Here is an 18,401-nt window from a genome sequence, read left to right on the forward strand (position 1 = left end):
TGAATCCTGACTGAGAATTCTTGATTAAAAATGTCTTAGAAAGGCAGTGTTTGTATAATTGAAGGGATTGGATAGTCTAAATCAGTGGCAAGTAGTTTAAATCGCGTATGGCGCCTTTTAACTTTCAATAAAAACTATCTAAATAATAATAAAACCGTTTCATCACTAGGCTTCAGTGCATCCCGGAAGAAAGAAGGTTTCTCCTACTCAGATGGGTCAGATATTTATATCGCTCTGATTGGTCAGAAGAGAGTCTCTCTTGCTCTGATTGGTCAGAAGCGTGCGCATGAAAGATCACGCGCTGTTGTTGCCGGACAGTAGCAGACAGCGAGCAAATATGAATACGTGTAGCTTTTACTGTTCTGCAGAAGCGACATTCATCAAAATAATCAGATATTTATGATATATTTATTAAATCTCTCTCTTACAATCGACAAGAGCTGAGAAGAAATGCATAAAGGCTCGTGCATTCATTTAGCTTGAATGCACGTGCATCCTCTGTTCATTGAAAGAGTGTCGGCTGATAGAAACAAACATGAATCAGTATCTGATTGTTCTGCTTTCTTTTGTGCATATATTGGCGGATTCGGATTTTGCAAAACTCGATGGTGCCCCGCCTTCTAAAATAGGTAGGCCAAAACTTCATGATATGACTTGTATAGGCATTGTAAAGAAGCATCTTGTAATGCAGTCAGATCACTCGTGTTGTGTTTGCAGCTGTTGTTGGAGCTGGAATCGGAGGAACCGCTACAGCTCATTTCCTTAGGCAACACTTCGGGCCGGAAGTGAGAATTGATGTATTTGAGAAAGGGTCAGTCGGTGGTCGTCTGGCGACTGTTACCGTGAACCACCAAGACTACGAGTCCGGTGGATCCATCATTCATTCCCTCAACCTGCACATGCAAGACTTTGTCCAGCAGCTGGGTTAGTTGTAGTCATATTGCTACAAGAATTCATATTGCTAAAATGATGTAGAATTTAGTAGTTAGTGACTAAATTAGTCCTGAGAAATGTAAAACACTACACTTAAGTGGCTCATACCTAGAGTTAAAGGGTTAGTTCACCCAAAAATGAAAATAATGTCATTTATTACTCACCCTCATGTCCTTCCACACCCGTAAGACCTTTCTTCAGAACACAAATTAAGATATTTTTGTTGAAATCCGATGGCTCAGTGAGGCCTGCATAGCCAGCAATGACATTCCTCTCTCAAGATCCATTAATGTACTAAAAACATATCTAAATCAGTTCATGTGAGTACAGTGGTTCAATATTAATATTATAAAGTGACAAGAATATTTTTGATGTGCCAAAAAAACAAAACAACGACTTATTTAGTGATGGCCGATTTCAAAACACTGCTTCAGGAAGCTTCGGAGCGTTATGAATCTTCTGTGTCGAATCATGATTCGGATCACGTGTTAAACCGCAAAACTGCTGAAATCACATGACTTTGGCTCTCCGAACCAATTCGACACGCTGATTCATAATGCGCCGAATCTTGCTGAAGCAGTGTTTTGAAATTGGTCATCACTATATAAGTCATTATTTTGTTTTTTGGTGCACCAAAAATATTCTCGTCGCTTTATAATATTAATATTGAACCACTGAATTCACATGAACTGATTTAAATATGTTTTTAGTACCTTTATGGATCTTGAGAGAGGAAATGTCATTGCTGGCTATGGAGGCCTCACTGAGCCATCGGATTTCAACTAAAATATCTTAATTTGTGTTCAGAAGATTAACGAAGGTCTTACGGGTGTGGAACGGCATGAGCGTGAGTAATACATGACATTATTTTCATTTTTGGGTGAACTAACCCTTTAATCCTGTTTTCAGTCCCACTTTATAGGATACTATATAACATTTTCTTTTGATATAATGCACTTCTTGTGTGCGGGACATTGATGAATAAGGTTTTTAAAAGTGTAAAAAAACATAATGGCAATATAATTAATTTTAACTTTAGAGTCCCCCTGAAATCAAAATTTAAGTTTTTTAGCTTTTAATATGAATATGTTAGCCTTAACGTTATGAATAAGCTGGTGTGTTCCAAAACAATGACAAAATTTAGGAGATATAAGCATTCAAATCTTACAGTCTCTCACTTCCGCTAAAATGGATCAAGGATTTTCATGACATCACATCACACTTCAGTTTCTCGTCAAATCTTCTGTCCAATCAAATGCTCTCTAGAATCTGAAGTCCCGCCCCCTCCTACACTATCAACTGACACTGAAGCTGAGGCTGAAGTCTGTCATTTGTTCACACATTTACTAGTTTCTACATGGTGAATGGCACATAGTGCACTATATAGAGAATAGGGAACGATTCAGACAGTGTAAATATGCTTTCCTTTGATGCAAATGAAGTCCGTTTTTGCGTTAGTGTCACATGAACCACTGCAGCGCGAGCACAGTCTGGTCCGGTCCAGAGACACGAGAGCACAGAGAGGATCATATCCACGAGTCAGCTCAGACCACAAAAGGTATCAGAGCCATTTGAATTCTGCACAGAATGCACAAGCGATATAAAGGACATTATGAGGAGAAACTATTAGAAATTAGAAGAAAACAGCGGTTTTACTGAGTCTAACGGCTCTGGCGAGCCGTAACATAAACAAAACGCTATTGGCTGTTTAAAAAAGGGGCGGGACTGTTCGATACATCACCCTGTCTTCCTGTTTCAGTTATAACACTCTTCAGTGGGCCTTTAAGTGTTAACAATGAGATTACGGTTTTTATAATCAATTAACACTGCTTTTGTCATTTTTTACTAGATGGACAAAATTTGTCAGCAATAAAGTCATTCGGTTTAACCAAAATTTCAGTTTTACCGAATGACACTTTTGGTTATATTGAATGACGATATTTTCAAACAATGCTAACAGGTTTATATCTCGATAGCTAGCTAATTAGCTTACTAGCTAGTTAGCAAAAGTACGGTCAAACATTTTATATTTAGTACTAGTAAGTTTTTAAAATATTACAAAATTTTCCATGTTTTATGGTGGTCTCTGAATGATGTCACATGATATTGACAGCATGACTTGATCCAAAATGGTCCCTTTATATTGGTTACTCTGAATGATATCAATGAAATTCATTTTCCGGACATTCTTTCTCACAAAAAAGCAATGACTTCTACACATACACTGTGTTCCAAATTATTATGCAATTGACATATCAGTAAGATTTCAGTACAATAAACATTCAGATTTTAGTTTTTCTAAGAAAATGTTTGTTTGTTTATTTATCCATGTCTTTTTAGATAACTGGTATCAATCTCGAGACAAAATAATTTGCCAGTTCCACATTATTAAGCAAGTCACAGTTCTCATGCAATATGGGGAGGAAGAAAGATCTTTCTGAAGCTGAAAAGCATGAAATGGTGCAATGTTGTGCAAAAGGCATGAAAACAACTAATATTGTGTGAAACTGAATGGAGATTATAGAATTATCATAAGATTTGTGAGTGATTTAGAGCACAGCAGAACTCGGTCAGATAAAGGCTTATAAATGAAAGTTCCTGTCAAAAAAAAGTTATTGTATTAAAAGGGCAGCTATTAAAAAAGCCAGTGTTGAGCAGCAAACAGGTATTTGAACCTGCTGGTGTCTCTGGAGTCTTGAGAACCTCACCATGCAGGCTGGCAGTTGTGTGTAAAGATGCATTTTAGACACCACTAACCAAACCTAACAAACTTGTTGATATGTTGTTATAAAATCGTGAAAGAATAAAAAATATATACATTTATTACATTTTAAGATATTTTAATCACAAATGAATGACCTTTTGACACTTCAAAATCTTTAAAATACCTTTATATGTAGCAAAATATAAATGTATTATTATTATATAAATATTAATTAATTAATTAATATTAATTAAAACCTTTTGGATTCAATAAAAGAGATCTAGTTGTACTACCTTAAATACTTTGGAAGTCATATCTTTGTTTTTTATTATTATTAAGGCCTTTGGACAAAAAAAATGACCTGTCACTTCATTGACCTGTTCATTCATGTTTTTACATTGTACTTTTATATTTTAGAAAATGTAATTCATTTCTTTAATTACAACTATAATTACACTGTTGACCTTCCCTTACCCCTTAACCAACCTTTAAAGGGTTAGTTCACCCAAAAATGAAAATTCGGTCATTAATTACTCACCCTCATGCCGTTCCACACCCAAGCTTTCTGTCCCTCCATTGACAGCCTTTGCGCTGAATATTTACAAAATATTAATCTCCAACATGCGTATATGTAATGTCTGCTGTCGCGTCAACACAAAACACATGCATCGTGTTTCATTCGTGAACTGGAGACTAATATTTTGTAAATAAAGTGGTAAATTCTGTTTTTTGCGCAAACAAAGCCCCCACGTCGCTTAATAAACTTGAGGTTAAACAAACGGAGTCACATAGATGACTTTAATGATGTCTTTACCTTTCTGGGGCTTGAAAGTGTCAGTTCCATAGCTGTCAATGGTGGGACAGAAAGCTCTCAGATTTCATTAAAAAGATCTTCATTTGTGTTCTGAAGATAAATGAAGGTCTTACGGGTTTGGAACGACATGAGGGTGATTAATTAATGACAGAATGTTTATTTTTGTGTGAACTAACCCTAAACCTACCCATACCACGAGACCCGTCCCTAACCTTACCTGTATCCCACCTCAATAGCATCACAAGTGTTTTGCAATACAACATGAACACAATAAGTACACTGCACTTTACAAATTCTTTTAAAATGTAAGTACAGTTTAAGATGCAATTTATAAAGTATGAACCTGTGCTCTTCAATGCTTTTTGCTCATCTCACGTAACCCGTCCGCAGGGCTGAAGTATCGTAAGAGTGTGGCTGGGAAAACGGCAGTGTTCAATGGAGAGGAGTTCATTCTGGAGGAGACTGATTGGTACCTGCTGGATTTGTTTCGCTTGTGGTGGCGCTATGGGATCAGCTTCATCCGCCTGCAGATGTGGGTGGAGGAGATCATGGAAAAGTTTATGAGGTGAGGGAAAGGGTGTAGTACATTAAAACAAGTTCAGACATCTATTCATGTTCAGACACTTTATAATCTTTTAAATTATATACGTTTATAATTAAGCACACAATTAAGCACACCTTTGTATCTTTGTTTAATCTTACAGATACTTTTTTGATCCAAAAAATTAATTTGTTGTGATTCATCTCATAGCTGGTTGACTTGGTTTATGGCTTATAACAAAGACTTTGGGAACTAACGTCGCTGAAAAAGTGGGCGGCCACTAATGCACTCTATTTTCATAAATATCTTGCGCACGTGCAGTGCTGTGAAGCAAATTTTTACACACATTTTATGTCTTATGAATGTGTGTGTGCTTAAGTCTCACATCTTACGAACTGGTCAGTGGAAGAGACAATTCTACTAAAATATTTTGATGTCATTATGGCAAAAATACTCCATTGGCTTAACACAGTGTCTGTCTCCTGTTCTGAACACGGCAACTGGGCACTGTAAAATTTCAATCCATGCCTGTTACAGAATGAGAAGGTCCCCTCCCCTTACATTATAAATACCACCTGCCACTGAATAGCAATAGCAAGTGGTATTGGTGGGCTGCGACGTAAGGCTGCTTCATTTTAAACTGCCCCTATTATGCTATTTTAAACAAGGTTCATACAAGGTGCTTAAAGTGCTTGAAGTAATTGAATTTGACTTTTTGAAATTCAAGTCCTGGAAAAGCCTTGAAAACAGTCATATTTATGAAAAGGTACTTAAAAAGTGCTTGAAATATTGAAAAACAATATACATGAAATTAGTGTTTAATTTTTTTTTTTTTGATAAAACACAAATACAATCTTTTCACGCAAAATTAAAGGGTTAGTTTACCCAAAAATGAAAATTCTGTCATTTATTACTCACCCTCATGCCGTTCCACACCCGTAAGACCTTTGTTAATCTTCTGAACATAAATTAAGATATTTTTATTGAAATCCGATGGCTCGGTGAGGCCTGCACATTTCCTCTCTCAAGATCCATAAAGGTACTAAAAACATATTTAAATCAGTTCATGTGAGTACAGTGGTTCAATATTAATATTATAAAGCGACAAGAATATTTTTGGTGCGCCAAAAAAAACAAAATAACGACTTATATAGTGATGGCCGATTTCAAAACACTGCTTCAGGAAGCTTCGGAGCGTTATGAATCTTTTGTGTCGACTCAGCGGTTCGGAGCGCCAAAGTCACGTGATTTCAGCAGTTTGGCAGTTTGACACGCGATCCGAAATGCTGATTCATAACGCTCCAAAGCTTCCTGAAGCAGTGTTTTGAAATCTGCTATTTTTTTGGCGCACCAAAATATTCTCGTCACTTTATAATATTAATATTGAACCACTGTACTCACATGAACTGATTTAAATATGTTTTTAGTACATTAATGGATCTTGAGAGTGGAAATGTCATTGCTGGCTATGGAGGCTGGCTATGAACAAAGGTCTTACGGGTGTGGAACGGCATGATGGTAAGTAATAAATGACAGAATTTTCATTTTTGGGTGAACTAACCCTTTAACGCTACAGCCCGTCTGATATAGGTATAGAGGCATTTCACATGACTATGAGTGTGACATTGCTCATATATTTACAAGTATATGATACAGCTTTCTTTCTTCAGGTCAATCATATATTTATGGGGGAAAAAATTTGTTTGAATGAGAAATGTGATATCTTTGTCACATTATCCTTTCTGGGACATGCTGGTCACTAGATTGATCTCTTTGAAGTGAAGCGTCAGATTCAGCTTCACCCTGAAGCCGCTTTGCTTGTCGGTTGGTCCTTATAAGGTCAGCTAACTCACTCTTAAAGGGTTAGTTCACCCAAAAATGAAAATTCTTTCATTTATTACTCACCCTCATGCCGTTCCACACCTGTAAGACCTTGGTTAATCTTCGGAACACAAATTAAGATATTTTAGTTGAAATCCGATGGCTCCGTGAGGCCTCCATAGGGAGCAATGACACGTCCTCTCTCAAGATCCATAAAGGTACTAAAAACATATCTAAATCAGTTCATGTGAGTTCAGTGGTTCAATATTAATATTATAAAGCAACGAGAATATTTTTTGAGCGCCAAAAAAACAAAATAACGACTTATAAAGTGATGGCCGATTTCAAAACACTGCTTCAGGAAGCATCGGAGCACAAATGAATCAGTATGTCGAATCAGCTGTTCGGAGCGCCAAAGTCACGTGATTTCAGCCGTTGGCAGTTTGACACGTGATCCGAATCATGATTCGATACACTGATTCATTTATGCTCCGAATCTTCCTGAAGCAGTGTTTTGAAATCGGCCATCACTATGTAAGTCGTTATTTTGTTTTTTTGGCGCACCAAAAATATTCTCGTCACTTTATAATATTAATATTGAACCACTGTACTCACATGAACTGATTTAAATATGTTTTTAGTACATTTATGGATCTTGAGAGAGGACGTGTCATTGCTCCCTATGGAGGCCTCACGGATCCATCAGATTTCAACTAAAATATCTTTATTTGTGTTCCGAAGATTTCTGAAGGTTTTACGGGTGTGGAACAGCATGAGAGTAAGTAATAAATGACAGAATTTTCTTTTTTGGGTGAACTATCCCTTTAAAGTCAGTACCTTGCTGCCACCTACTGGTGCAATTTTGTTTTGTTTTTTAGTATATTATTATTTATCTATTTACCTTTTTTTGAATTTAAAGGGGTCATGAACTGCGTTGTTTTATAATGTTTCCTGGGGTGCACTTATAATGTTAGTATGCTTTTTACATCAAAAATTGTCATAATTGTCATAATTTACAACCCTGATTTTAGCTCTCTTATTTGAACCCTCTGTTTTAAGGGGCGTGTCTGCTGGGAGATTTCAGTGTAAACACCCACTGCTGTGATTGGCTAACATCATTTCATATGAAATAGCTCAGAAGTATTACTCTCTCAAAAACCTTTGAGAGAGCACATTTTTACTATTACAGCTCTCAAGGTGAACTAATCATGAAAAGTGTTGATTATAGCATTACATTTAGATCTATGGCATTATATTTAGATCGTGGCATGAAAGGTTGCAGTGATGAACATTGTAGCCGATCACAGACTTGTTGTTGAGCGCATGAATGCAGTGATCTCGTCATTTCAACTCAATTTTTTGCACACTAACGAATGCTTTCATCATAACTAACAGTGCAAACGCAGTATAACTGAGAGATTCATTAAATAAAATGGGAGTTTTGACACGAGTCCAGAACTCAGCTACTGATAAACTCAAGCTGTTTGATTGACAGCTCCTGCGACTGTAAAGGGAGCGTTCTTTGATCGTTTTGTATATATAATTTAATCACCATTTAAATAATAGATTATTTTCATCCTACTAAGAGAAACAATGTGAAGTTGATCGTTTAGTCACTGGTATGATTTACTGACACATAGACAAAGAACATCTGACTGTACATGAATCATTACATATCAGATCAGGCATTAGTTACTTACATGTTGTCGCATTATTGTATGAGTCCATAACGTAAAAGTCTGTTTGCAAAGCCTGCGCCAAAATGCGATTGATTTACCAAAGAATCCACAGTAAAATACTGAATACAAATAAATAAAGCTCAACTGAGACATTCACAGTGTAGAAAATAAATAACCATATTCCTAGCATTAGGATCCTTTGAAGGGTAATGTTATTTTAGCCCTGTATCGCTCTTCTCTCCTCCTTATCTCACTAACACGCCAGTGGGCGGGGCTAACGTTGCAATGATGAAGTAGGCGATGATTTCTTCTGTGGAGGCGGCGTTTCACAACAGTACTTGCACTTCTCTATTTTTACCTTCAGTGTACAGCCAGTTTTCCTTGCTTACCAGCACTTCCGACATCTTGCACGTACGGAAGCCCGCTGAACCCTCCCTTCTCCAGCAACATGTTTTGAACCGAGCATCGGGAGTACCGGCGCTTTTATTTTTCCACTTCAAGCACTGAAATTAGGCACATTCCAGGATCAGTCGTTATCATGCACTTTCATCTTTAAAAAACTTTACAGACCTTTTACATTCACAAACGGCTATATTACACACTGCATGAAAGGTAATAATTGAAAAAGCATCTAAGGGGCAATTTAAAAAAAGCCTTTTGATTATGTCCTGCTGCAGCATCTACCATCAATGGGTAATACTGAAAAAACTTGAAAGAAAGAGACACTTGTCAAACCTCTTCTTGGGAAATGATCCAACTGGTGCATTCTCTGTTATTGAAAAACATAAAGACATAAGATGATTTAACTTTAGTGAGCTGAGTAACTCAAGCTTTTGTATTTGATTTTCATTTAACAAATGAACTGTCCCATCATCATCCTCTCTTTCCTCTCTTTTGCTTTGACTCCTTTTGCTCTCCTTTTCTGTCAGAATCTATAAATATCAGGCCCATGGCTATGCCTTCAGTTCAGTAGAAGAGCTGCTGCATTCTCTCGGGGGTTCAGGATTCATCAACATGACCCGCCGCTCTCTTTCCGAATCTCTGTTAGAATTGGGCGTCTCCCAGCGCTTCATTGATGAAGTCATAGCCCCGATCATGAGGGTCAACTACGGCCAGAACATCAGCATCCCTGCATTTGTTGGTACGCGCATCATTTTCTTTATAGGTGTTAGAATTATACATATATACATCATACTTTTTAAAGCATTAAATTAAATTTATTTAAAGACATTTATGATGTTACAAAAGTTTTTTTTATTTCAAATGAACTTTCTATTCATCAAAGAATCATGAAAAAATGTATTTTGGTTTCCACAAAAAATTTAAGCAGTTATTAAGCAACTGTTAATTTAACACTGATAATAATAAGAAATGTTTCTTGAACAGAAAATCATATTAGAATGATTTCTGAAGGATCATGTGACACTGAAGACTGGAGTAATGATGCTGCTGAATAAATTACATTTTAAAATGTATTCAAATACAAAACACTTATTTTAAATTGTAATCATATTTTACAGTATTTCTGTTTTACTGTATTTTTGATCAAATAAATGTAGCCTTGGTAAACATGAGGGACTTATTTTAAAAACATTCATCTCCAAACTTTTGAACCGTAGTGTATATTTTTATATAATGGTTTTATATAAACCATTTGTGTGAATCTTTAAATAATGTTAAAAAGTTAAACAAACTGATTTCTTAATGGTTTTTGGACAGAGTTCTGAGACTTTATATTGTATATCAAACTGTTTTACATCAAAGTTTTCATGATTTGGCACTTTTAATATCAAATGAGGCTACAGGAGAAGAGAAAGTTCTGAATGATCCTGGAACAAAACATATAGTATAACACTATGTTGGTCATAAAATCATCAGGTCGTGTTAGTCGTCTTCTCGCCACCTGGTTTCATGTCTGTCCTGATGAGTCTCTTCTCTGTGACAGGTGCTGTGTCTCTAGCTGGTGCACAGGCCAATCTCTGGGCTGTTGAAGGAGGAAACAAGCTGGTTTGCTCGGGACTGCTTAAACTAGCAAAAGCTAATCTCATCCAGAGTCCAGTTACAACCATTAGCCTCCGATCAACAGGTATTCCACATAACCGTCAATTAAAAAAAAAAAAAACCTGTAAAGGTGTGTTCATACTGATGGCCAAAACTACTGTTCTTGGCTAGTAGGAAATTCTAGTTGACTTCATTATCTGAAACATCTTCTCCCACATTGATAGTAGCCACAGTGGGTCAGTAGCCCAGTGGTCTCTGCCATTTTTGGGTCACTGACAAATAAGAGTGTCCATAAATAAATAAAAGGAAAAATCTTTAACTCTTTCCCTGTTCCCCATTTTATTTTTAAGTTGCCCGTCAGTTTTTGATCATATTTGCAAAACTCTCAGGCCCCAGAATATTTTGTTGTATGAATATATAATCAGTCAGTATATCAAAAGAAAGAACAGAGCCTCTGATCTGGTCCTCTTCTGTCAAAAATGATCGAAAAATTGTACGTTTTGAAATTGTACTAATTTTTTTGCTTCATTGGAATGACTTCTGTCGCATTAGCTATGTGAACACACAAAAAAAAGCATGGACATGATTCAGTTAAAGGGTCTGAAAAAAATAATCACACTTGGCTCCTTCGCGGTCAAAAATGACCGACATACAGCAGGAAATTAATGGGAAATTCGAAAAAATATGAAAACTCTGAGAATTTTTTGGTGGTACAAAATACAAATCCGCCACTGTGCAGAAAAAAGTGCGCAGCAATGAGAAGGTGACACTCTAAAATGTCCAAAGTGCAAAACAGACACATTCACCCCCCCCACACACATATATATGAACTAGCGCGACTATAGCACAGAGCAAGTTCTTGCAAATGTGTGAAATTAAATCAATAATTCAGCCACAATGCAGTAAAAAACAAAAAGCAAGGAAGAGGTTACACAAGAGTACAAAACAGACACCCGCTCAAATATTGCACACATACAGAGATGCACACACATAACGCACTATTATACACACAAATTAACTTGTGTGGCTGTAACAATACTGAGCTGGCATTCTGACGTAGAACTCAGTCTCTACAACATAAACAGCATAGGAAACTGACACAGAATAGAAGAAATTGTTGAATAAATAACTTAAGTTATAAGTTAAGTTACTTTACATTGTCATCTTGCATTTATCCTCTATTAGTACAAGCCTGTTGCACTGGGCCCCATCCGAATGATGGCCAAAACTTACTGATGAGTTTTATGAAGTTTTTTGTACATCACACAAAAGATAAAGTGTTCGTTTCACCGTAAGAGCTGAATAAAACACAGTACAAGAAGTGCACATTAAAGTCTAATCCATAAACACTCTCCCTTTCATTATCATCAGCGAATTACACAAAAACACAAGTTACAACTTACAGTAAACAAATATATACAACCCTTATGCCTTTTCAGGGGGTGCTTAATAAACTGGTAAGCTTTATATCCATAAAACAACTTGGATGAACTGTAATAAAGTGCGTGCTCTTCCCTTTATTACTGCTGTAACCGGTAAGGTCATTTGGTACTGATTCATCCTTGAGTAACAACTTTTTAACAAAACCTGTGTTTTGTATTGTCCCTTGGTATTGGCCCTCGTTAACAAAGCAGGCTGTTGTAAAATGATTTGCGCAGACATAAACGAATTTAGGTATATGGGGGCGCATTCCCTTCAAAAATAAAACTAATCCACCGCGTCTTCATCGGCGCAGATGTCAGGAGTTAATAAAAACTGTTATGTTCACTCCTACATCCATCAACAAAACGGTGGAAAATGGTGGACTAGGGCTGGGCGATATATCGCATGCGATTCTCACGCGCATTTCGTCAGTAAAGTCGGTTCCCTGATTACCGCTAAATCGCCATCACCTGCTTTCAAATGGTGCGGCATTTAATAGACAGAGCCGTAGTTCACTGACAAGCCATGCAATATCGCGTTCATTATCGAAGGCGATTCATCTGCGATATGAACGTGGCTTATGAACTACGGCTCTGGCTATTAAATGGCGCTCCATTTGAAAGCAGGTGATGGCGATTTAGCGGTAATCAGGGAACCGGCTTTACTGACGAAATGCGCGTGAGAATCGCATGCGATATATCGCCCAGCCCTATGGTGGACTGTGTACAACTTGCTCAGGGCGGGGTCTGTGTAAATACGGCAGAGTATATCAGCAGTCGTGGGCAGGGCCTGTGCAAAGTGACGTCAGTTTGCCCAGAATCTGTGAACGGCTTGTTCTGAGACTCTGCTCATGATTTATGGGGATTAAAAAAAAGGAGTGGGTGGATTTTTATCATTATAGGGTGGTTGTGTTCACATACTGCCAACACACATTTATGTCCAAACATCATGTAAAAGTGAATTTTACATAATAGGTGCACTTTCTTAGTGTGAAAAACATCTTAAAGGGTTAGTTCACCCAAAAATGAAAATTCTGTCATTAATTACTCACCCTCATGCCGTTCCACACCCGTAAGACGTTCGTTAATCTTCGAAACACAAATTAAGATATTTTTGTTGAAATCCGATGACTCAGTGAGGCCTGCATAGCCAGCAATGACATTTCCTCTCTCAAGATCCATTAATGTACTAAAAACATATTTAAATCGGTTCATGTGAGTACAGTGGTTCAATATTAATATTATAAAGCGGCGAGAATATTTTTGGTGTGCCAAAAAAACAAAATAACGACTTATATAGTGATGGCCGATTTCAAAACACTGCTTCAGGAAACTTCGGAGCGTTATGAATCAGCGTATCGAATCATGATTCAGATCACCTGTGAAACCACCAAACTGCTGAAATCACCAAACTGCTGAAATCACGTGACTTTGGCGCTTCGAACAGCTGATTCGACACGCTGATTCATTATGCTCCAAAGCTTCCTGAAGCAGTGTTTTGAAATCGGCCATCACTATATAAAAAATAAGTCACTATACCAAAAATAATCTCATCACTTTATAATATTAATATTGAACCACTGAACTCACATGAACTGATTTAGATGTGTTTTTAGTACCTTTATAGATCTTGAGAGAGGAAATGTCATTGCTTGAAAGCCATCGGATTTCAACAAAAATATCTTAATTTGTGTTCTGAAGATGAACGAAGGTCTTACGGGTGTGGAACGGCATGAGGGTGAGTAATAAATGACAGAATTTTCATTTTTGGGTGAACTAACCCTTTAATAATCTAAAGAACCTTGAAAGATCTTTGTCCAGTGGAAAGCTTCTATGAATGTTAAAGGTTCTTTATGTCCATGTTCACACTGTCAGTTTTTGGGATTGACAACCACAGTTACTTACAGGTCTAAGTCTCGAAATGTCCCGTTCACACATCAACTTACAGTAGCGTCTCAAATACTGTCTGTATGAATGTGCAACAGGAGTAAAACCTGTATTCTCTTACTATTAACCATAGCGACAGTAACCAAAGTAATATCAAAGATGGCGACATCCATAAAATTGAAAAGTCTTATCACTTTTGACAGGACAGAGTCCAGCCGCGAGTTCATTTATCAAAACTTCATTAAAGGTGCCCTAGAATTAAAAATTGAATTTATCTTGGCATAGTTGAATAACAAGAGTTCAGTACATGGAAATGACATACAGTGAGTCTCAAACCCCATTGTTTCCTCCTTCTTATATAAATCTCATTTGTTTAAAAGAGGCGAATCTCAACATAACACTGACTGTTACGTAACAGTCGGGGTGTACGCCCCCAATATTTGCATATGCCAGCTCATGTTCAAGGAATTACACAAGGGCAGCCAGTAGTAACGTCTGGATCTGTGCACAGCTGAATCATCAGACTAGGTAAGCAAGCAAGAACAACAGCGAAAAATGGCAGATGGAGCGATAATAACTGACGTGATCCAGTTATTATCCAGTACATGATATTTTTAGTGATATTTGTAAACTGTCTTTCTAAATGTTTTGTTAGCATGTTGCTAATGTACTGTTAAATGTGGTTAAAGTTACCATTGTTTCTTATTGTATTCACGGAGACAAGAGCCGTCGTTATTTTCATTATTAAACACTTGCAGTCTGTATAATTCATAAACGCAACTTCATTCTTTATAAATCTCTCCAACAGTGTAGCATTAGCCGTTAGCCATGGATCACAGCCTCAAATTCATTCAGAATCAAATGTAAACATCCGAATAAATACAATACTCACATAATCCGAAGCATGCATGCATGCAGCATGCATGACGAACACTTTGTAAAGATCCATTTTGAGGGTTATATTAGCTGTGTAAACTTTGATAAGGCAAACGCGAGCTCCGTGGGCAGGGAGCGTGAGTATTTAAAGGGGCCGCAACCTGAATCGGCGCATTTCTAATTATGCCCCAAAATAGGCAGTTAAAAAAATTAATCAAAAAAAATCTATGGGGTATTTTGAGCTGAAACTTCACAGACACATTCAGGGGACACCTTAGACTTATATTACATCTTGTAAAAAAACGTTCGATGGCACCTTTAACCGACAGCAGCTTTAATCTCACCTCCTTTGCAGTTTCTCGCGCATGACACGGCATTTGAGTCACGCATAGAACACAAAACTGATGGGAGCGGCTCCGGTGAAGAATAGTTACTGGATTTAAAATCTGCAGATGACACACAGCTCATATCTCCCTAGCCGTAAGTTACTGAAAGTGAAACCACACATGAATCTCCTTAGCATAGCGTCTCTCTCGCACTGTATGAAGTGACAGACAACTAGTTGTCCAGTCCTGTTCCGTTCACACAGCGCAAATTTTCTGAGAATGCGGTTGTGAGTCCTGAAAATGTACGGGTGTGAGTTCGGTTATAGAATGCGGTTGTCACTCCCGTAAATAAAACTGTGATGTATGTGAACGTAACCTAGGGCTGTGCCGATAAACGATATCATATCGAATGGCGATAAAATATATGTCGATAACGATGATAAGCTCTAGGCATTTTTACTTGATATGGATTAATATAAGAGCCAATCATACAGCAGAAATAGGCGACAACAGCCAATCAGCGTGCAGCTTTTAACATTCACGTCAAAGAACAAAGTCAATTTCCTATGGCACTTTGCAAAGCAAACTCAACACAAAGATGACAAAAATGAGTGTAAGCAGCGACGAAAGTGAAACTAAGTTATTATCCAAAAATGATGAAATTGCCTACAAAAAAGGTAGCACAAATTCAGTTATATGGAATTGGTTTGGTTATTTGAAAAGTGACCAGGCGCGGATTAAAACTATTTGTAAAATATGTCGTTGGACGGTGAAAAACAAGACTGGCAACACAACCAACCTATTCCATCACAGTGCTTCCCACACATAGACTTTACTTGGGCATGCCGCCCAGGTATATTAATGGCCACTCAAGTGTATTTGGAGACACATTTATGCTTTTATTATTTTTATCCTCTCATACTTTTGTATCCGCCCAATATAATGTAACCATCCACGATCGATTAACTAGTGGAAAATCTTCCCTCACCCTACGTGTTTCATACCTGCTCGTTATGTGTGCGTCAGCACTGTTTACTTCCGCTGACATTCCCACGTGCGCTGTAGAGATGCGGTGGATATTTCACAAAGAGCGCTGCAAGTTGCAGTGTCACAAGGTGGCGCTGTTGCGCGTTCTACACTTCCACAGGCTCGCGCAACACTTCAGACTGCTTCAAAGTGATTTTCAGTTAATGAAAAGTGCAGATTTATGCCAAGCGATTGCTAATGAACTCAAGTTGATGAATTATTTTTTATTATTTTTGCCATATCGCCCAACCCTAATGTAACCATATTAAGCACTCAATTACATGACTGACAACCGTATTCTGTTGCTGTGTGAACATGGCCTATGGAACCATTGATGCCAATAAAGAACCTTTTTTTTTTTTTAAGAGTTTTCCCTGCAACCCGTGTTTTCACTTGTATGCGGTAGGGGTGCTGTTACGGATCTTCTGAAATAGTACAGCATCCCCGGATCCAAAAACAAGCAAAGAAGATGATCTGCATAAACCAGAAAGAGCGGATAGAAGTTGTTTAGGCACATATAAGCTAAGGTGATCACCAAACATTCAACGGCATATAGATCAAAACTGCTTAATGTTATCGAATGAAATGTCGAAACTAGGGTTGTCACAAGTACTGTCACTGATAATGAAATTTAAAAAATGTGATGATACCAGCATTTCCCCCTAGCATTTTGAGTGCTGTTGAGCAGGTTCGTAAACACCTCTGATTGGCCATTGTGTTCACACGCTCACCAGATATGTCTGTGATTGGCTACAGTGATCACTTCAAAAACATGTTGTAAATAGACATCTTTGACGCTCTTCACTGAGCGCTTACACAGATACACACGGGAATGTTTGAAAGCAGGCGTCTATCAGCGGATCCTGGGGAAAGAGTTAATGACTATGCTGCTTTGTCACTAAACAACACTGCCAGTGTGAACGCACCTTAAAAATGTGGTGGTTGTATTGAATGATAAATTAAACTGTTTTCCCTCAGGAGATGACCACCAGTATGAGCTCACTTACGACTCTCAAAATGAGAAGTCATCGGAGCTCTATGACATTGTAGTAGTTGCGACGCCTCTCCAGCAAAACGTCAACTCGGGAATCTCATTCCAGGGCTTTGAGCCACAACTCCCAGAAATGCCGGGCTCCTACCACCAAACTGTGGCCTCTGTCATCCACGGCTACCTAAATTGCACCTACTTCGGCTTCCCCGACCCAAAGCTATTTCCGTTTTCAAGCATCCTTACTACAGACACTCCTGGACTTTTCTTCAACAGCGCTGCCAGCGTCTGTCCGGTCAACATAACTTCCGGATTCCGCAGAAAACAGCCACAGGAGGCCGGAGTTTACAAGGTCTTTTCCCCAAAACCTCTGGAGAAGAATGAGCTGAAGACCCTTTTTAAGTCCTACTACTCAGTGCAGGTCACAGATTGGTTGGCGTACCCTCATTATGGAAGCACCCAGGGTTTGCCTCAGGTGGTGCTGCACGATAACTTGTACTTCCTCAATGGAATCGAATGGGCTGGAAGTGCGATGGAAATGAGCTCGGTGGCAGCTAAGAATATAGCTCTGTTGGCCTACCACCGCTGGAATAGACAACTGGAAATGATTGATCAGAAAGACCTCATGCACAAAGTGAAGACAGAATTGTGACATTCTGCATGGCGTTTTAAAGACACTATGGAATATAATAAGGAGGTGTTATACTTACACAACAGTCTGGTTTCGGTTCCACACAACACGCTTATGTCTTAGTTTTTCTTTTTTGATGCAAAATGCAAAAACGGTTGCATGTCTGCTTGCTTGCCAGATGTTTGGCGAACATGAACAGCATTGCGGTCTCAGGCTGAACGCTTGATCTTTATCAGGCGGCGGTAATGTGTGGGACGTCTTCTACATTACTGACCAACTTCAAGCCTCTGCTAGCTCACTTTTTATCAGCTGATGTGATAAAGTAAACACGTTGTGTGGGGAGATTTGAAAGTAATTCTACATTTATGTATTTTTCTTGCTGAAGAGGTCTTGTAGTTTCAAAATTTTGTGTTCTACATGCTATGTATGTGCAATGTCATTGGGCTAGGAAAAGTCTTAGCAGGAATTCATCTTTATTTATAAATGATTTATTATGATAGCTTGACTTTCTCATTTCAATAAATAATGGCTTATGATCATCTCATGTCCTTTGCTGAATGAGGATTTTATGTTTCGTTCCTGCATAACTGGTTTTGTAATTATTTTATTTATATATCTGGTAAAAAAAATGTTATGTCCTTTTCAACTACAAAAATTTATTTTAATTGCTTTCAAATTATGATTTTATTAAATCATAAAATGTTTTTCAAAGAAGTATTTTCTGTTTACCAAGGCTGTGTTTATTTAAAAATA

General features: G+C 37.8%; 1 protein-coding gene across 1 annotated transcript; it reads left to right on the forward strand.

Annotated features, from left to right (window-relative positions):
• Nucleotides 1-289: 289 nt before the first annotated feature.
• LOC125252817 (prenylcysteine oxidase-like) lies at nt 290-18,192 on the forward strand. Its single transcript, XM_048166402.1, has 6 exons — nt 290-629; nt 718-924; nt 4,842-5,016; nt 9,422-9,633; nt 10,438-10,578; nt 17,008-18,192. The coding sequence occupies exons 1-6, from the start codon at nt 536-538 to the stop codon at nt 17,667-17,669; spliced, it is 1,491 nt and encodes a 496-aa protein (XP_048022359.1). The 5' UTR covers nt 290-535; the 3' UTR covers nt 17,670-18,192.
• The last annotated feature ends 209 nt before the right edge of the window (nt 18,193-18,401 follow it).

The sequence above is a fragment of the Megalobrama amblycephala genome, linkage group LG18 (assembly GCF_018812025.1).
Source record: "Megalobrama amblycephala isolate DHTTF-2021 linkage group LG18, ASM1881202v1, whole genome shotgun sequence".
Taxonomy (NCBI): Eukaryota; Metazoa; Chordata; class Actinopteri; order Cypriniformes; family Xenocyprididae; genus Megalobrama; species Megalobrama amblycephala.